This window comes from Meleagris gallopavo, chromosome 2 (genome assembly GCF_000146605.3).
Source record: "Meleagris gallopavo isolate NT-WF06-2002-E0010 breed Aviagen turkey brand Nicholas breeding stock chromosome 2, Turkey_5.1, whole genome shotgun sequence".
Lineage (NCBI taxonomy): Eukaryota > Metazoa > Chordata > Aves > Galliformes > Phasianidae > Meleagris > Meleagris gallopavo.
The window spans coordinates 48161492-48182695 of record NC_015012.2 but is presented as its reverse complement, the minus strand read 5'-3'; the positions used below and the strand labels follow the sequence as shown (position 1 = coordinate 48182695).

At 36.3% G+C, this 21204-nt stretch overlaps 1 protein-coding gene across 9 annotated transcripts in view; it reads left to right on the top strand.

Moving 5' to 3' along the window:
- SYNE1 (spectrin repeat containing nuclear envelope protein 1) overlaps positions 1–21204 on the top strand; it is a 286469-nt gene that overhangs the window by 148812 nt on the left and 116453 nt on the right. For all 9 annotated transcript variants that reach the window (XM_010707196.3, XM_019612919.2, XM_010707198.3 and 6 more), the window contains 16 exons: positions 827–991; positions 2386–2703; positions 3320–3475; positions 4612–4782; positions 5375–5701; positions 6953–7105; positions 8037–8204; positions 9101–9277; positions 10157–10303; positions 11926–12051; positions 13523–13699; positions 15407–15672; positions 16300–18460; positions 18960–19297; positions 19935–20079; positions 20408–20626. In XM_010707196.3, coding sequence (XP_010705498.1) covers positions 827–991; positions 2386–2703; positions 3320–3475; positions 4612–4782; positions 5375–5701; positions 6953–7105; positions 8037–8204; positions 9101–9277; positions 10157–10303; positions 11926–12051; positions 13523–13699; positions 15407–15672; positions 16300–18460; positions 18960–19297; positions 19935–20079; positions 20408–20626 — 5214 coding nt within the window. The remainder of the gene's footprint in view (positions 1–826; positions 992–2385; positions 2704–3319; positions 3476–4611; positions 4783–5374; positions 5702–6952; positions 7106–8036; positions 8205–9100; positions 9278–10156; positions 10304–11925; positions 12052–13522; positions 13700–15406; positions 15673–16299; positions 18461–18959; positions 19298–19934; positions 20080–20407; positions 20627–21204) is intronic.

The window sequence follows — 21204 nt, the reverse complement described above, 5'->3', positions numbered from 1 at the left end:
TATTACAGTTAAATTAAGAGTTCGGAGGAAGCTATAACTTAATGTATGTGACCACTTAGTGTTTGTCCCACTGAGCTTTAGATTTTTCCAGAAAGATTCTGAAGATCTAAATCTGAAAAATTCCTCAAGCTAATAGTTTGAGGAATTCTCTGTCGAAAGTCTAATTGACTTAGTTTAAATATGATTTTACACATTGTGACTGAAAAGTTGGAAACATATCTGAATGCCTGTGGTTTGCATAAATAATAATAATAAAGTTTTGCAATAAATGTAGTTAGACAATAAAGTAAACCAAAAAGTTTTGACGATTCAAGAATCTTACTGCTGAACACAAACAATATTACCAAGCAAACTGACTGTAATGCCAAAAAGATTCAACAGGGGTTGGACTTGATGATCCTTGTGGGTCCTTTCCAACCTGGAAAAGATTAGAGCATACACAGATAAAGCAAAGTTTATCTGTTTATTTAAGAGATCAGAAAAAATTCTTATGTCTTGTTGACAACCTCAGTAAAGTTAACTTAAATCAGTATAAAAATTAAAAGATCTTTTGTTTTTATACAATAAGGTGTTACTTAATAGTGATCACAGATTGAATCTCACAAATCACAAACTTAGATGCAAATCTTTAAGAATATGTATGCTCACATTTGAGCTCTCTTTCCTTGTTTTTGATCAAGCCATCCTCAGAATGCAGACACAAGTGAATTTTAGGAAAACTCAGTATAAGATAAAAACTCTTTGCCTTGATGTCATTACTGGAATTATGTTTTCTTGGTTTGATGATACTCTAAGATATATATTTGTAAATATTTTTTACAAACAGGAGGCAGTGAAAAAAGCTGAAGAACTGCTTAACTTACATCAGGGGTATCAAAGAAATCTGAAGGCATTTGAAACATGGCTGGAGGAGGAACAGGAAAAACTTAGCTGCTTATCACACCTTGAAGGCGATGCCCAGAAACAAGAGGCAACACTCCGAGACCTACAGGTACAGTGTGTGTGACATTATAACTAAAACAGTAATGGAATGATATTATCCTTAACAATTTTTCTTTTTTTCTTTTTTTCACTTGGGAGCAGCTTGAGAGCACATTATATCTAAGCAATTTGTGCTTAAAATTGGATTCAGAAAAGCCAGCGCAAATGCTGACGCTCATTTCTGGAAAGTATCAGACTTCGAATGAATTCTTCAGTCATGTTAATACTTTTTTTCAAGCAGTGAATTTATTTTAGATGTTGCTCTGCACTGCGGATACCACCTTTTCTTTTCCCTCTGTTTCATAGTGTATCAAAAGTATTATTTTCTTTGAGTTTCCATCTTTTGTTGCTTATAGTACAATATTATAAGCAATACTTACTTGCCTACTTCAAGCAGTTCTGGTCATCTAGATTGCCTCTGGTGTCAGCAGATTACAGGCTGGTTCAGTCTCGTTCCATGACTAATGGGGCAGGGGATAACACAAGATAACACAGTATAATACAATATAGTTGGAATTGAAGCTAATAAATCAAATTAAATGAGAGAGAATGTGTCCAAAAACTGAAGGCCTTACGCTAGTGCTGAAGGCGAGACAGCTAGGAAGTACACACGCTGCAGAGATGATCAGAAAGGATGAGGGGACTTCTCATGACTGACTGGCAGTTTTATCTTTCCCTCTGAATGGAAAATGGAAAGAGAACAGTGAACAGACCTCTGGGATATGTAGTTCTCTTCTGAGAACCAGGTAATCAGAAAATAGGCAGTCCACTGAGCTGAAGCATGAACTCTTTAACTCCCAGTACACTACATGATGTTATGATGTAGAATACCGCTTCCTAAGCAGGTTGGCGTACTTTCTAATCAAGTTCTAATAAGCATGAAAAAGCCATGTATATCCAGAAGAATGTATAAAGAATTATTATTTTGGAATAGTATATCAAACACATATATAAATAAGTAGGTATGTTAATTTTGACAGAATGAAGCCTCACCTTATTCCTTGCTTTTATTACAAATATAATTTCAGAGTTAGACTGTGTTTGCCACAGCTGGAAACTTTTGCATTTAAGTTTATGTTGAATGGATTGCAGGCTGTCATGACAGTTCCGGCAACTACTGTTTCAGTAGTTTCATAAAAAGATTAAGAGGAGAAGGAGTTTAATGCATACACTGTCAAAAAATTTCTAGAATTCATTTGTCCCTAATACTAATACTAGGTTTGCTTTTTAAGTGATCATGCCATCAAATTGTTCTTAGTGTAATGTGTCAACTGTAGAGCCCTAAAAGTAATGACTGTTTCACTTGAGGTAACTGTTTTTGTCTGAAGTAGAACCAGGATTTCATGTGAAACGTGTAATAAAAATTATTAATGTAAGTATGTATCCATAACTCTGCCTTTACAGGAGCTGCAAGTCCACTGCGCAGAGGGGCAAGCATTACTGAATGCTGCTGTCCGTGCTAGAGAAGAGGTGATTCCTTGGGGCGTGCCACAGATAGAAGACAGAGCCTTGGAATCCATACGGCAGGACTGGCAAGTTTATCAGCACAATCTTTCTGAAGCAAGAAGCCAATTAAATGCTGCTGTGAGCAGACTGAGGTTAATGGAGAAAAAATTTCAGAAGGTTAATGACTGGATAACAGAACTGGAGGAGAAAGTTGCTATCAGGACTGGAAGGCAGTCTGGTAGAGCAACGAAAGAGATGCAGCTTCAGCAAATGAAGGTAAAGAATATAGTTAAGGAATTCCTGAAACAAAATACCATGTGAGTTTTCTGCATCAATGCTTACTGTCAAAATTTCACAAAATCTTTCAATAAATTCTGAGTGCATTCCCCCATTCTACTAATTAAAATATGTCTGTACCAATGTTGAAATCTCATAAGGAGATCGGGAATTCATATGCTTTGTGGAATGTAAAGACATTACGGATCCTGAAGCAAGAAAGAGTTAATGCAGTAACAAATGTAAAATGTAATGAACTATGTTTTGAATTCTCTGCTGTATTGATGTAGTAGTACTCCTTTGTCACTACAAGGAGAAGACATTGTTCTGAATAAACACAGGAAGCAGACTGGTGAAGATTTAAGGTTCTGTTTTACGGTCTCTTTTAAAATGCAGACAACACAAAACTCTGCAGGAAGTCCAGCTTGCGTTTCTATTATTATTCAGAAAAAGTACTAAGTGTACTTAAAATGCAGACAATACTGTTGTAACTCCATATTTATAATCATGTATTTGTTTTCCCTTCAGCGATTTCCTAACTTAGTTGCAACTAAATTCCTGTTATGTTTAAGTCATTTGAATTAGCTATATAAATTGGATTATGTCTTTTTCATAGAAATGGCACGAAGAAATTACGATATACAAAGATGATGTGGAGGAAGTTGGGATATTAGCTCAACAAATACTAGAGGAAGGTCTCACTACCAGTGGAATGGGAAGCCAGGCTACACAGCTTACATCTCGATATCAAACTCTTCTTCTTCGTATCTTGGTGAGTTATGAAAGTTAACTCATTAACACATCATAAGTTGTCAGCTAAGAAGCAAGTATAGATTGAATTTCGTAATTAGACTTTAACAAACTTTATTCATTACTGTAGAGTACGTAACACAATGTTGTCGTGGTCAAGGGCCTTTTGTCTGCCACAGGGTAATTAGGCCCTCCTCACCCCTCCCCTGCCAGAAGCTGGCAGAGAAGTGAGAAGGAGTTGAAATAAAGAGAAAGTATTTTACTAAAAATGGTAAAGGAATGTGATATAATACAATGCAAAAGGAAGTGAGAGTAATGAATCAAACAAATGGAAAAGAAAAAAAATATCTCCAAAGCACACTGCAAGTTCAATCAGAACAGAAAAAGGGACATCCTCACATCACTACATTGCTTCTTCCCAGAGACCACGTGGGAAGAACCGAAGCGCTCTGGGAACTTTAGTAATACAGGAAACTGTACTTCCTCAGCAGCCATCCTGATTCCTTCAGTTCACTGCATGATGTCATGATATGATATTCCTATGAAAACCATGATAAATGTTCTTATTTTTATCTATGTGTTTATATATATATATAATAAATATATATGTTCACATATATTTATGTGTACGCATATGTAGATCTCACTGGACTAAATATGTTAGAGAATGATATTAAAAATCTTTCAAATATATTCAGATTTGATCACATATGATTACTAATCTTTTTTGATAGTATCAGAAGAGAAATTCAGAATTCAGGAGATTTAAATGCTGAGTTGTGACTGGGGAAATGTTTTTCAGGTTATCATTGAAAGACATAGGTATGGGAAATTTGAATTACTAAGGTGAAATATTTAGTCAGACTCTATAAGGTACTATATAATCATGAGCCACAACACAAGTTACAAAATAGAAGTACCTTTTCAGTTGTTTAGGATTAACCCAGTTTTAGTATTAACAACTGTGATATGCATACCCTGAGAAGACTTCAGTGATAATTATCCATTTGGTATTAAGGACTGAAAACCTATGTGTTTAATCTTAACATAGCAGGTTTTACTAAAAAAGGGCAGTCTATTGCAATCTCTATTCAATATCAGTGATAAGTATCAAAGTGGTTCTTGTTTCTTCTTCTAACCACTATATTTGTTTTGAAGGAACAAACAAAGTTTTTGGAAGAAGAGATACGCAGTATGGAGGAGTCAGAATTGGCTTTTAGTGCTTACAAAAATTGGTATGGAGCTACTAACAAGGACTTCAGAAATGTGATCACCAAGTTTGATGTGTTGAATAAAACAGCAATGGAGAAAAAAGTGCAGAAACTAGAGGTACAGCTTTGTTGGAACAGTTATTGTTTGTCTTCAGTTTCTGTTCACCAAAAAAATGCCCATGTTTTGATGTGTATCTTAACAGCTGCTCAAAATCCTAGCTTCACCCTGTCCAGAGAAATAAACAAGATAAAGATCATTCAGTATGAAGTTTTGTGTTCTCATATTGTATGTATATTACATCACACTTCACTTGTTGAGGTTATGGATAGTCGTAAATAATGTGATACTGTCTTTCCATAAGGCATGTTTCTGTATATTCTGTTTCATTTAAAGCTTAAATGCGTTTCTCTCCCAACTCATCCTGTCATGTAAATTTTAAACCAGTACGTACCGTGGCAAGAAATACATCCTCTTTCTCATCATTGAAATAACTGGAGTGAAGCTAGAAATTATTTTTTTCTGCTTCCTTCTAGTTTAACACCAGGTAATTTTGTAATGAAAAGACCATTTGATTTCACTAACAATTCCTTGTGTCCTTAAAAAATAACAACAAAAACCAAACTGTTATCCTCACACTGATAATAAAATTGCAAGGAATAAAAGAGAAAAGAGCTTGCATAAATTTTCTCTTACTTAATTTTCTTCACAGCTGCTTTTGAGTGATATGGACATAGGCCACAGTTTACTGAAATCTGCCCGTGAGAAGGGGGAGCGAGCTATAAAATACATGGAGGAAAATGGTGTTGACGGCTTAAGAAAAGAAATTGGAGATCATGTGGAACAGCTTGAAGATTTAGCTGGTTCAATCAGGAAAGAGCACGTGACTTCAGAGAAGTGCCTTCAACTGGCAAAGGAGTTCTCAGACAAGTACAGGGCACAAACCCAGTGGCTCACAGAGTACCAAGCCATGTTGCATACACCAGTGGAGCCAAAATGTGAACTCTATGAGAAAAAGGCCCAGTTATCCAAATACAAGGTAAAAAGTGATTGTATTATTATACTATTTAATGAATTTTGACAGAGTCTCTCAATAAATCTTCTGATGCAAATGTCTGTTCAAGTTTCCTCAATAGATTTATATCTCTGATCTGAATCTCTAAAAGCAACATCAGTGTGAAAACATGCATGATTTGATATCTGAAGCAGAATGAGTACGTAGATTTGCAATGACAGTATTTTAATAAGACTTCTGCATTTGAAAATTCTATTCTTAGCTACACATATGGTGAATTCCATTGATGTCAGCAGAGGTAACTGCCTTTTAAGCAAGGATGAAAATTAATTGGTCTTCTCTGCAGATACTGCTTCAGTCTGCATTAGTTTTATGAGCTTTTTGATTAAAGCTGGTGGTCCCAGTTCAACTGACATCCAGGACAGTCAGCTTCTAGGCCTCCTTTGTTTTTAGTTAGCATTTCAATGAAGGTTTTTATTCTTCAAGAATAAGTATTGTCTCTTTTAATATGCTTTTGTGAAGTACTCCAGGGTTCCAGATTTTTCATTATAGGTATGCTGGAATGGAGCTAACTTTCCTCACATTAGTCTTTACAGCTCTGTGCTTAATATTTATAGCTAAAACAGAGTTGATAACAACACTGATGTTTTTGCTGTTGCTGAGCAGTACTTGCACAGCATCAAGGCTTTATCTTCAAGCAGTTTCTCCTGCCCTCTCCCCCATCCTCCAAGCTTAAATACTCAAAATCATGATACATCTCTGTGCTTGTTTCCTACATTTTTGCGGAGCTATTTTCTCACTAATTTCATAGATGCTGCCGTGGGCCATACTGTCTGACCCAGGGATAGACCAATGGCATAGTAGGAACTCAAACTGGATACACTCGAGATTACAGTTTTATGCACTCATCTCTATTGTTATTTCTCTATGAGCAGGGATTTAGCAATATTTTATTGCCTACCTGTTTGCAGAATTTGAGCAAGTTTTATCCCTAACACCCTTTCACACATAATAGCTTACTGTCCATTAGCAGCCCCGGATTATCAGTCGTGCTTCTAGGCACTCTCAATGGGAGAAATGGCTTTCAGGTGCCTGAAAAGCTGTTGTCTCAGGGCAAGGCTTAAAAATGTAGTCCAGTAATTGTGACAAAGCTGAGCTTATCTGGAAAGTATGATATTTAACATGGTAGAATGCTGTGCTTCAGATCAAAGGTAAATGAAGGAAATAGATCTTCAGAGCTCAATACATGTTTTACTATTCTTGCTTGTACCGTAGTCCATACAGCAGACCATTTTGTCCCATGAGTCTTCAATAAAATCAGTGATTGAAAAGGGAGAAGCACTTTTTGATCTGGTGAATGATATGACTCTAAAGAACAACATTCAAGACCTTCAGAGCAATTACCATGAACTCTGCAGCGCAACAAAGGTAAAAAGTCAGGGAAAAGAAATGAAGTTTCTTCCAAATTGCTCAATTTCTCCCCTTTTTAGGAAATTAACTATTTATTTCATAAGTAGTTCACATCTCTGTCCACACCATGGACAGAGAGCCACTTAGATTTCAGTACTTGTTTAAATCATGTTTCTGCTAAACCTCATACAAACTTCATTTAATCTAGTTCTCGTTAATAAATGGAAGTCACCAGAGAAAATGGACTGCAAGACAGATACAATTTAATTCAGCAAGGGCAATATAAATTTAACATTGTTTCATGAGTCCATGTTTAGTGTTTTAAAGATCTAACATTATACCCCTAGCAAAGATCCGCTCTGCAAACCATGTTAGTACTTATTCTTGACCTAAGTCTCTTTAATTACCAATCTGTCCATCCAATAGCAGATTATTAGACATAATTTTCTTGAGTTAAATGCAGTAAACTGTATAAAAAATCTTTCTAAAACTAAAAATATGCTTAAAACCACATTTTAGCTCAGTGTATTTATTCTCACTTTGCATATTACAGTCACAGGCAATCTGTATGTACAAATGCTATGAGCAGCAGGGACTCTATAGTAGCATTTGGTTGGCCATGTGCAGTTTCTCAAATTGTCTGTAATAACTGATTTGAACTGGAATTAAAGCCAGTTGACAATGTTCCTGTTTTTAGAGGAATGTGATCACTGTATTCCTCTGCTTTCAAAATATTTTATTTTATCCTGAATAAAAAGCTGCTTCAGTACCACAGATTTTCTTCCTTCAGCTAATCTCTTCAATATCTTCTTTAACTGTCCAATCATATCAGTTAGTCACAGGAATATGAATTTGGGAGAAAACACTCTTACTATATTTTCAACATCTTGGTATTTTGTTTTTATTCTTCTTAACTAACCATTTAAATTTGCTTGTTGTGAACTTGCAGGCATGTGTTGAAACCTTAGAGGTGAGAGTAAAAGAGCATGAGGATTACAACAGTGATTTGCAAGAAGGAGAGAAGTGGTTATTACATATGTCTAGCAGGCTGGTTAGCCCTGACCTCATGGAGAGTAACAGTCTTGAAATAATCACTCAGCAACTAGCCAACCACAAGGTGAGTTTGCTGCTTGGGTAAACTGTCTGGTAAATTAGAATTTTTCTTCTTTGCTTCACCAGTGTCATTAATACAATTTACATGTTTACCTTGTAGCACTGTATCTTGGATCAAATTGAATTTATACAAGAACCTTTTGTACACTGATATTAATTCTGTTTCAGATGTTTTTCTAAGAAGTTCCAAGAAAAAGATGGATTAGGGTCATTTTACTCCTAAGACCTTTTTGTCCCTGATACTTTTAAGGAAATAATAAATATTTTTTCCTTTTTTTTTTTCCCCTTCTATTAGATCATAGCATTTCATCCATTGATTTTATTCAAAGTATTGCTATTGCTATTAAATCATCTCCCTCTCTTCATACACACATTTTGAAACTGAGATTCCAAGGGCAAATGTTGAAACCTTTTAACTCAAAGTAATTAGTGTATTATTCCTTTATAATCTCTTTGAATAAAAGTCTGTCCACCAAATTGAATCAAAGGGTCTTTCTACTGTGGAAGAGTTTATTGAATATGACGTGATTCAGCATCAGTTTTAGTCCTCAGTACTAGAACATGAGAAGTTGGTAGAGCTCTGGTGATAATAAAACAAATGAAGATTAAGAATACTCTGTTTGGGACATAAGCATATAATTCTTATATACTCAACAGTGTTACTGATGTTTCTTTAGAATACCTACATACAGACTGTTAGCAATAGTTTTTATTTTGAAAATACATTCAAATAGCTCGACTATTGCAATATGCATTGTCTGAAAACTTTTTTCCAAAGCTGAAGAGAAAGACCATTTCAGAAAAAACAATTAACTTTTAATAAACTCATTAAAAAGCTGTGATGTAGAACGTATTTCAAGTTTAAAATATCTCTTAAAAATTATTTTATCTGTTTCTTAGGCTATCATGGAAGAAATTGCAGGATTTGAAGACTGTTTGGACAAACTTAAGAGTAAAGGTGATTATTTGATCAGTCAGTGCACAGAACATCTTCAAGCAAAATTTAAGCAAAATATACAAAGCCATCTTCAAGGAACAAGGGACAGCTATTCTGCCATATGTAGCACAGCCCAAAGGGTAAATCTTTGAAAATTGTTTTAAATACAGTTTAATAACAAACGTTATTATTTCTGTAGTTACTTGCTGATTGTTAAGAGTTAAAAACTTAACTGTTTTAAAACAAGCCTACAAATTACTAATATAGCCTTTCATCGTTATTGTGCTACAGATGAATTCCTTGTGATCTAAATGTTGCCTTGGAGCCAGCATAACTACCTGTGTAATAGCCAGAAGTTCCTACTTAGTATCTCCACAAACTCACTATGTTCAGATTATGGTAGCTTCTGAGCAGTCACAGACAAGAAAATAGAGGTATTCCTAATTTCAAAGCTAGGGAGAAAATTACACTGATACATAAATAACTGTTCTTAATTTTGTGCTAAGAAATACTGTCTCCTAGTAAAACCAGAATATTCTGTTAAGAAGGGCTAGTTGGGTCATTTTGTTAATCTGTTAATCCAATTAGGAGATCAGACCAGCATAGTTTCAAATAAGAGAAACGGAGAAAGAGAGAGAAAGAAATAAAAAGAAAGAAACAAAAAAAGAGAGGAAAAAAAAAAAACTTAATAGAAAGAATTGTAGAGATAGATAAAACCTCATAATATATCAAGGGCAAAAATGAAGAAGTTTGAGAAAATGTTCTTCATTTTCATCTCTATTTTCTCTTTTCAGAAGCCATGCCTTAAATGCTGTCCATTTTATCCACAAATGAGCAAGGTGCTCATGATGAGCATTCATCTCCTGGTACTTCTATGTACATGAGCCAAATCTTCTACAATCTTAACCATTCTTTCCTTTCTTTTTTTTTTTTTTTTCCTCCTGCAGTTAGCAAGGTGTGGGTAGGGAGCCGATAGTGATGTTTGAAAATGTAATGAACTTTCAAAATGTTTAATTTAGGTGTACCAGAGTTTGGAACATGAACTCCAGAAGCATGTCAATCATCAAGATACCCTACAACAGTGCCAGACTTGGCTGTCTACAGTACAGTCAGAGCTAAAGCCAAGTACCTGGGCACCTTTCAGCCAAGCAGATGCAGTTAAACAGGTAAAAGTTCAGCAGTTGAAAATGCTGTTATCCTTACTGAGATGATTCGGGGTAAGAGCTCTATATTAATAGAAATTCTCTCTAGCCTCCTCAGAGATCTCTTTGTCTTGATTGTTTATTCCCATATCCAAAAGAAATATCTTGAGGGGAAAATAACCTTAGGTGAAGAATCACAGGGTTTTTGTTAATTCTCCTTAATGCTTAAAAATACATTATTTGAAAACAGCTTTTTAATTAGATAACCAGGCTCAGATAATCTGTGGCTGTATTTAGCAGAGATACTGTGTCTTCCCGCTTATCTACTTTCCATTCTGTTTGCCTACTGATGTTCCTATATGAGATGTGGTTTCATAGTTCCATCGACACAGAGTCAGTTATCAGGCAACCAAAACAAGTTCCCAGTCTGAGTATAGAATTGCTTCCAGCTCACATTAGTCATTAAGAAAGACTTCTTTATTTCTTGATTATTTTTAGTAACATTCAGACATGTTGTTTTCAAATTCAACTGGTTGGATATGAAAAATGCTGAAATTGGGTGTTTTCTCTTCCACCATGTGGCTTAATTGAGACCTTGAAATACTGCAGATTTTAATTGTCCTTTCTTCTTTATCTGCTCACCGTTGGGAAGAATTTTACTGTCTTTTTGATACTATTCCCACCTGTCCTGCTCCTTAAGTTACTGGACGACAGTAACTAACTTCTCTTTTTTTAAGCTGGACAAATTAATTTCTGTCAGTCTTGTCCAAATGCCATGCGCTGCAGCCTCATATACCCCAGCCCTTAGCTGAACTTGTGCCAATTTGCCAATGTTTCTTCTGTGAAGAAGGAGGGAAACTGGACTCAATGCACCAGGCAGAACCTGACAAGTGTAAATGTTGAAGAATAGTACCTTCCGTCAGCCTGCTCTCCTGCTTTATTGCTAATGCAGTAATTCAGGGTTTCCACAAGAGTACATTGCTGTTAGGTAACTTGTCTGCAAGAAGCCACTGCTGGGTTAGGTGATCACACACACCTTCCTCCCTGGTCTCTAGTTGCTATAGCCCAACTTGTCAGACTCTGATACTGCCGTTTTCATGTGGGATGAAGACACTCTTCATATGGAGAGATGATTTTCTGTGGACAGTGTCAAGAGGAAGAATCCTCAAGAGTATAATGTTATCAAATCTTGTGAGTGATAGAAGTTGGGGAGGTTGGGAAGGATTCAAAGGATGTGGAGAGAGGATGGTGTGCCTCTGGGTTTGATCCTCCATGAGGAAGATGCTGGAGAATTTAACAGATAGAGGCAACATGACAATTTATAAATCAGATCAAGTTCTGCTTCCCGTTCAGCTTGGGAATGTAAGTACCTTTTTGAAACTTTATATGTATCAATCAAAAACTTATAGTTACATAAGCTAAATAATGCATATGTCACTGAATGCTTTGCTAGGTGGATGATGATAATCAAGATTTTTGGAGTTACGTTTTTCTGCATTTTTTACATTTTCTAGTTAAATATGCAAGTCTACATTTCATCTGTAATAGGAAGTAATGAGATAAATTAAAAACACTAAAACACATGATTTTAATAAAGTATGTTTTATTCCACAGTCTGAGTATATTTGGGGATTGTCTTCCTTCAGGTGAAACATTTCCGGGCTCTGCAGGAACAGGCAAATACATATTTGGATCTTTTGTGCTCCATGTGTGATCTATCAGATGCCACAGTGAAGAGTACAGCAACAGATATTCAACAAAAAAAACAAATGGTACAAGATAATCACAAGAAACAGCTTTTAATCTTATTTAGAGCTTTAACTGCTTTGATCTGTCCTCTTTTAAAAGGTCGTATTGGGTAATAGTTTAAAGAAGGGCCTTCTTACTTTCAGCTCCAGTACTTCATCTAGAAACAGCTTTATTCCTCTTTTTCTCTTTTTTAAATATTATTATTTTTTAATTAAATTGACACAATGCTATCCTGGTAGTAATATAAAGAAAAAGGACAAAGTATTAACAAAATGCACTTAAGCAGCATTACAAGGTGTTGTCCTGAAGGCACATAAATAACACATTGAAGAAAACCTCATCCAAATTGTTTCACAAAAGAAAATTCAGTTTATTGTTCTTTTGTTACATATATTTTAATGTTATAACTTGTTCAACAGTAGGCTAGTGCTTTCTTTGTTAGGATGTACTAATACACTCACTGTAATAATAATTTTTAAGGTAGTTCAATTTAGATCTATGTATTTTGTCCAGAATTTATGAATTTACAGAAGTGCACCTCGATTTTAAGTTTCAGAGTACCTTAATGCTTTGTTTTAAAACAAAATCATATGATGTTAGAAAACTGTATCTTTAGGATTCCTCTTTTTAAAGTATGAAAAATTATTTTGCACACACACACACACACACACACACACACACAAATAATCTGAAACAATTTATATCCAGAGTAAAAACCTAATACATATAGTAGCAGCATTCCATACCAGAAAAGAAAACCTTTCAAATCCACGAAATCCAAGTAGTCCATTGACAACAAGGCTGTCCAAAGATTGAATAGCAAAAAAAAAAACACAAGAAAACAATTCTGCTTTTATGTATATTGCAGTGGAAAACATTTAAGAAATCACAGATGTGGCAGTACTGAGATATATTAAACTGGTTGAATGACTAAACCTTCAAGACTTCCTACGTGTGTTTGGAGTAAAAGAAGATTTGTGACTATTGGTGTAAGATGATTAATGGGCTCAAGTCTGATAGGCATTTTTCTTATTGGCATTTTATAAAAGGCATATAGGCAAAGTAACTGGATGAGATAAAGTGTTTAAGTTTTTTTGTTGTTGTTGTTTGTTGTTGTTGTTGTTATTGTTGTAAGGGCGTACCACAGTCCGGTGGTAATCTTTGCATGCAATTGACTATAGTAAATTAATAACACATTTTAAGCTTTAACAAAAGACTTAGAATACTGAAAACACACACATAAGTATATTTGTTTTGCTCAAGGGTCATTTTTCTCACAGCTTTCCTTGCATAGGACTGATTTTTATGACTCTTGAAGGTTTAGTCTCTTTGTGGATAATATTAACCTCTTCAGAATCTAGTGAAGGAATTTGCTGTGAGTACAGTATTGTGCTTGAAGAAAGACTGTTATTCATCCTCCAGTCTCCAAAAATATCTGCATTAAAGCAATCCTACTCTTTTTTTTCTTTTCTTTCTTTTTTCCTTTTCTACTAGATTGAGCAACAGATAATGCACTCACAGTATTTGGCTCAAGGTTGGGAAGAGATAAAACAAATGAAGGCTGAACTCTGGATATATTTCCAGGATGCAGATCAACAGCTACAGAATTTGAAAAGGAGACGTGCAGAATTGGAACTAAATATTGCCCAGAATATGGTACTCCAAATAAAGGTAAGGAGGTTTTGAGATAAGATCAGAATGTAAGGTAGAAGTTCACCTGGTAGTTTATTTAATTGCAATGAACATATTGCATTAATTGGTAATATGTTCTAAGCAAGAGCACAGAAGAGAGAGGAAAGAAAATTCCTTTATTGATGCTGCAGTTTGATATAGATAGTAAAACATAATAGTATAGTATTTTTCTGTTTTTTTTTTTTTTCTTAAACAGCATACAGTTTTTGCAGCCTACTGTTTTGATTTACCTTCACTTTTAATAGGCTAGTTGCTGACTGTAATGAATCTGAAGATAAGATCTGCAACTTGTACTTACTTACACTAAGTTTTTTGATTCCAGTTATAAGTTAGCTAGATCCGTTTCAAAAGCAATCTAGAATATCTTTCAATTTTGCTGGACTCTGAAAAGCACTGGAGAAGAGATGTGATAGAAAACCATGTTAATTTACTGTTGGTTGTGAGATATATGACTTCAGATCCTCAGTCATTCATTTACAGAACAGATGATTTTCATGGCTATTCTGCACGCATCTCAAGCATCATTAAAGTAACAAGAAGAAAGAGAAAAACAAATTATCTTTTGAATAAGTAATTAAACGCTTGGATTTTGCATTTTTAGATTAGATTTTTCTTGTGTTCTTCTCTTATGTGCCAGGAATTGGGTGAAAAGTAAACAACCAATCCTGTCCTAAAGAAGTGTTAGAACAAAGTCATAAAATTACTTCAGGGCAGTGTTGTCTAAGTCCTGCTACACTAGCAAGAGTCAGTATAGAGACAGGAGTCTGTACTTCTTCACTCTTGTAATTGGTTTTGTTATGAACGACAGGCACCAGCTGTAACGTCAGAAATGATTCAGTCTGTATTTTTCCCTTGTATTTTCCCTAGTGTGGGAAGATACCTAAATCAATATGGGGGAGTCACAAAGAAAGAGGTGGAGGTGAATGTCTCTTCCCCAGAAGTATGCAATCCCTCAGTGAAAATTTATCACCCCAGCAAAGTGCTGGGGTATGTTTGTTTAGTTACAGGTTTTGGAACTGGAATTTGAGAAAAGATTATCTTTACCCCCAGCAGTGTAGAAATGACAAAGAGTATCTGGTTAATTTTAGTTGTCAGTGTATTCTATATTTTCATGTGGAGTTCTCTGTTCAGTAAAAAATGTTTATGTAGATGAGCTTTTTTGTCTAGTGGAGTTAATTAATTCAAATAATTAATTCAATATTAATTCAAATGTTAATTTGAACAGTGATAATAGCTATTAGAGAAAGAGAAACAAAACAAAGTATGGATGTGGGGGCGACTGACTCATGGACTCTACCCAGTTTTAGTCTCTAATAAAAAGAAAGAAAGAAATGAGCTAGAAATGCTTCTGGTAAAATGAATTCTCATGAGATTGCAATTATCTTGTGTTTTACAATGTAGGTAGAATGAGTACCAGTCCAGGAGCCTGGCTGGCAAAGTGTAACTTCTTTGTGATTTCTTTTTGTCACTGGTATTTGCTCTGGTTTGCTGTCCTTACATGAGAAGATGGAGAGAAAGGTTGGGGAAGAGGAGAAGGCACTTTTTCATTGCCTGGTGCAATTGGTGCAACATTTGCCTGGGCAGATAATTAGTACTAAATTAGATTTATTTATTTCAGTGTTTTTATTTAAACTTTACTGTGTCATTCACAGTAAGTGTCACCATATTTGTTTTGATCTTTTTCAGGAATTCAGTCAGAAGTTGCAGTGTAAGCAGTCAGCTCTTACTTCAGTGACTGAGAAGATAAACAAGCTAACCCAAGGACAGGAGTCACCTGAACACAAGGAAATTGGACAGTTGAGCAATCAGTGGCTGGATCTCTGCCTTCAAGCACACAGTTTGCTCATACAGAGGGAGGAAGATCTGCAGAGGACAGTAGATTACCATGATCGTATGCACATAGTTGAAGTTTTCTTGGAAAAGCTCACAAAAGAGTGGGACAACTTGGCTAGGTAAAACAAGGGGTAACAATGAGTACATATATGCTGAAAGAACAGTTTACAATATGTCTCTAAGTAGATCTACTAAAAATTCCATTTTCTAATGCTTAATTAAAAACAGGCCCCCTTATTAATTATAGCATAATTACTTGCATTGAAATAAAGAGTTTGAGGAGGTACATCTTCCATCTTTGTTCTTAAGATCCCATTTGGGGGTATAGTATTTTCTGGTACATCAGGCATTTATATTTTGTTTGAATGTTTAATTTATCTTTCTTGTCAGTGCTTTATTTATTAGACTATTACATTAAAGCTTAGTTACTTCTACTGAATTACTGCAGATGTTTTTGCTCATGTTTAAAATAAATACACAGGATGTTCATAAAACTGTAGTTTACTATTGCTGCTATTACTTGAGGTGCTGATGACCATATTGCAAATGAAAGAGAAGAATAAAAAATGTTAAACTTTTTAAACAATATTTGAGACTGATATCTCCAAATGAATCTGAAAAGTGCAGGTATTTGCATTATATTTATTTCAGTAGGTAGTGTGCTCATAATTTATCCATGCCTCTTTTAAAACTGTCCTGAGATAGAATCTGATCATTAATTTTTGTCTTGTCCATTTTGATAACAGATCCGATGCTGAAAGCACAAACGTGCACCTTGAAGCTTTGCAAAAATTGGCACTAACGCTTCAAGAGAGGAGATTTGCTCTGGAAGATTTGAAAGATCAGAAACAGAAGATGGTGGAACATCTGAATCTTGATGACAAAGAATTAGTAAAGGAGCAATTTGGTCATTTTGAGCAACGCTGGACTCAGCTGGAGGAACTTGTGAAAAGAAAAATTCAGATTTCTGTTTCAACCTTAGAAGAGCTTAGTTTGGTGCATTCCAAACTTCAGGAACTAATGGAGTGGGCAGAAGAGCAGCAACCTAGTATCTCAGAAGCTCTTAAACACAGCCCTCCTCCAGATTTGGCTCAGAGTCTTCTCATGGATCATCTTACCATTTCTAGTGAGCTTGAAGCCAAACAGCTTGTACTGAAGACACTGCTGAAAGATGCTGAGAGAGTGATGACCAGCTTAGGGCTCAATGAAAGACAGGAGCTGCAGAAAGCACTTTCTGATGCACAGCATCATGTAGATTGTCTCAGTGATCTGGTTGGCCAGAGGAAAAAGCACCTGAACAAAGCGCTGTCTGAAAAAACACAGTTTCTCATGGCAGTCTTTCAGGCTACCAACCAAATTCATCAACACGAGAAGAAGGTAACATTTCCAGAGCATATCTGTCTGTTGCCAGAAGATGTGAACAAACAGATCAGGACTTGTAAGAGTGCCCAAGCTAGCCTGAAAGCCTACCAAAATGAAGTCACTGGGCTGTGGGCTCAAGGAAGGGATTTAATGAAAGAAGCAACAGAACAAGAAAAGAGTGAAGTGTTAGGTAAACTGCAAGAACTACAGAATATATATGACACTGTTTTACAAAAGTGTACCCAGAGATTGTTAGAATTGGAGAAAAATATAGTTTCCAGGAAATATTTCAAAGAAGATTTGGATAAGGCTTGCCATTGGCTAAAGCAAGCTGATATTGTCACATTCCCAGAAGTTAATGTAATGAATAGTAACTCTGAACTGTACACCCAGCTGTCCAAGTATCAACAGATTCTTGAACAGTCTCCCGAATATGAAAATCTCCTACTTACTCTGCAAAGACATGGCCAAGAAATCCTACCATCACTTAATGAAGTGGATCATTCTTACCTAGATGAAAAACTTAATATTCTCCCTCAGCAATTCAACACGGTCAGTGCTCTGGCAAAAGATAAATTCTATAAAGTTCAGGAAGCAATTTATGCTAGAAAAGAATATACCTCTTTGATTGAGTTGACAACTAAAGCATTGACTGAGCTAGATGATCAGTTCATTAGTATGGACAAAGCTCCAGCTGCTGTTTTAGCCAAAGAAGCTCTGGCACTCCAGCAGGCCTACAAAGACCTCCTAGATGAAGTGATGAGCCTTGGTGCAGCAGTGGATGAACTAAACCAGAAGAAGGAGGCCTTTCGTAGCACTGGCCAGCCATGGCAGCCAGATGAGATGTTAAAACTTGTCACGTTATATCACAAGTTGAAAAGGCAAATAGAACAGAAAATCAATCTGTTAGAAGACACAGTAGAAGTGTGTCAAGAGCATGAAAAAATGTGTACACAGCTTGAGGCACAATTAGAGGCAGTGAAAAATGAACAAATTAAGGTAAATGAAGAAATGCTCCCAATAGAGGAAAAGTTGAAAATATACCATTCTCTGGTGGGCAGCTTGCAAGATTCAGGGAGTCTTCTCAAGCGAATAACTGAGCATATAGAAACCCTTTCTCCCCAGCTTGATCCATCTGCACGTGAAACAACAAATCACCAAGTGCTGTTGTGGCAAGACAAACTAAAGAATTTGCACGCTGCTATTGGTGACATAGTGATGGACTGTGAGAATAGACTTGTGCAAAGCATAGACTTTCAGACAGAAATCTGCCGCTCGCTTGACTGGCTGAGATGGGTGAAAACAGAACTCAGTGGAAAACTAAGTTTGGATCTAAAACTGCAAAGCATCCAAGAAGAAATCCGAAAGGTTCAGATACATCAGGAAGAAGTGCAGTCAAGCCTGAGAGTGATGAATGCACTGAGCAATAAAGAGAAAGAGAGATATATGAAAGCAAAGGAGCTGATACCTGCAGATCTGGAAAACACTCTTGCTGAGCTGACAGAACTAGATGGTGAAGTTCAAGAAGCCATACGCATAAGACAGGTTAGTGAATACTCAGTGTCATTAGTTTCTTACTCACAAAGCTGAAAAATACAGCTCTGAGACTTGATGTTTGTAATCTGCATGAAATCTTGTTAGTTTTTCTAAGTAATTTAGATTGTGATCTGCTACCATTGTTGAGTGAAAGAGCAGTAAAAGTTCCTTGATGTGCCTATATACTTACACACAGAAGTACAGGCTCACTCAAAGCCTACTTCCATCTGGTCTCTCCCAAACTTATTAGATGTAATACAAGGAAAAGAAAGTAAGCCTCTCCATGGCAATCAGCCCTGGTGCTAGCATCTTAGCAGAGCAAAGGGTTGCAGCATGTGAGGGAGGCCTGCAATCAAAGGTGCCAGGGTGAAGAGGGACATGCTGAGAGCTACCAGAAGTCCTCAGCCCTTGTGAGAGTGGCTTAGAAAGTGTGAGCAGAGCCAAGATATATTTGTTGGTATTGTGAATTTTTGTCTGTTACTGTATTTAATTTTCACTTTTATTTCAGGCTACATTGGATAAATTATATAGCCTTTGCCGAAGATATTACCAAGTGATTCAGATAACAAATGACTGGCTTGAGGATGCTCAGGAGTTTCTGCATTTAACGAGAAATGGTCTTGATGTTGAAAACTCCGAGGGGAACCTAGGGAACCATATTGAATTTTTCAGCACAGAAAGTCAGTTCAGTAATAATTTGAAGGAGTTACAGGGCATGGTACCTGAGCTGGAGCCCTTTATACATGCCACAGCAAGAGAGCAGCTCATGCAGAATCTAGCTTTGTTGGAAGAAAAGGGCAAAGGGACAAAGCAGGAAGCCAATAATCAGCAAGAACTGTTGCAAAGGTATAGTTTTCTTTTCTTCTTTCATTTTGTTAGTTGATTTTTTTTCTATTATGTTAGTGATGAAAGAAACATATTCCAATACTTGATTAGTTTGTACTGGAGTTTTGTAAAATGTGTTACTGATGATTGAAGTGGATACTAGGATTCAGAACTCTTGGATTCTGATTTCTCCTCTAACGCTGACTAGAGATGTGATCCTGAGGAAATTATGATAAAGCTATAAAAAGCTTGGAAAAACATGAAGGAGCTGAATAGAGAATTGTTACATATTAATTCACGAGTCATAAGAACCATGGAGGAGCAAATGAAATTGAAGTAGCCATTTTGAACTACAAAGAAACAGTGCTTTAACCAGCATACTTATTATTCCAGAATGTTCTGGGTGCCAAAAGTTTGGGTGGGTTTAAAATACAACCTAGACAAGTCTAGGACAAGACTAGTCACAGAGGAAAAGTGTATCAAAGGCTACTAAATGCAAAGCTAAGAGTACAGTTTTTGGTTATCTCTGAGGCAAAGCTGGAAATCAACAGCATATACTTTTGTATGTGTGCTCTTTCTCAGTAGTCTTCCTTTTTCTCAGAAAAGAATGGTTTTATTTTACATTAAATTGTTCTTTCTGGTACTGCATTTGTTCAAGGTGTGCTTCTAAGTGGCAGGAGTATCAGACAGCACGACAAAAGGTCATTGAAGTGATGAATGAGGCTGAGAAAAAATTATCTGATTTCTCAGTAGCTAAAGCTTCTTCTTCTCATGAAGCAGAAGAAAAATTGCAAACACATAAGGTAAGGCGCTGAAAATTATATGAAATCATTTTCCTTCAGTTCTGAATATGTTTCCTATCCTTTTCAGGCATTAGCAAGGAATAGAAAATCTGATTACACCAAATTTCAGCTGCTTCCAGAGATTTGCATTCTGGGGCAAGTCCTTTGGATTATTGTAGCTAATATGTGGTATATGCAAAATAAAGTGGAACTTAACCAAGTCAATCGATGCAGGGTACATCTTTTTTATCTACAGTGGATGGAATTGGCTCATCCTGAAAGTGTGTTGAAGAGTTACAAGTTGTGTTGTTAATAAAAGAAAATTTAATGTCCATTTTTGCTTTTTCAGACTCTTGTGTCTGTAGTAAATTCTTTCCATGAAAAGATCACAACTCTTGAAGAAAAGGTTTCACAGCTGGAAGAAGTTAGCAGTGATACCAGCAAGGCAACTGTAAGTAGATCAATGACAACAGTTTGGCAGCGCTGGACACGACTCCGGAATGTAGCCCAAGAACAAGAGAAAATTTTGGAAGATGCAGTACAGGAATGGAATGGGTTTAATGATAAGGTAACTTCTGGTCTTTGTAACTCCTCAGTTTCTAACTGTACATAGGATTTTGCTCCTTATACTGGCCTTCACAAACACTGAGTACAGATTATAACAAAGTCTTGTGAAACAAAGACAATTGTATTTCTACGAAATTTATGATTGAGAAAGCTGAGAGGAGGAATCGTCATTTTCCCCAGTTCACCAAATCACACAGAATCACAGAATCACAGAATTGTAGGGGTTGGAAGGGACCTCTAGAGATCATCGAGACCAACCCCCCTGCCAAAGCAGGTTCCCTACACCAGGTCGCACAGGTAGGCGTCCAGGCGAGACTTGAATATCTCCAGAGAAGGAGACTCCACAACCTCCCTGGGCAGCCTGTTCCAGTGCTCCGTCACCCTCACCGTGAAGAAGTTCTTACGCACATTCGTGCGAAACTTCCTATGCTGCAGCTTATGTCCGTTTCCCCTCGTCCTGTCTCCACGTACCACTGAAAAGAGACTGGCCTCACCACTATGGCCGCCACACCTCAGATATTTATAAACCTGGATCAGGTCCCCTCTCAGTCTTCTTTCTTCAAGGCTAAACAGACCCAG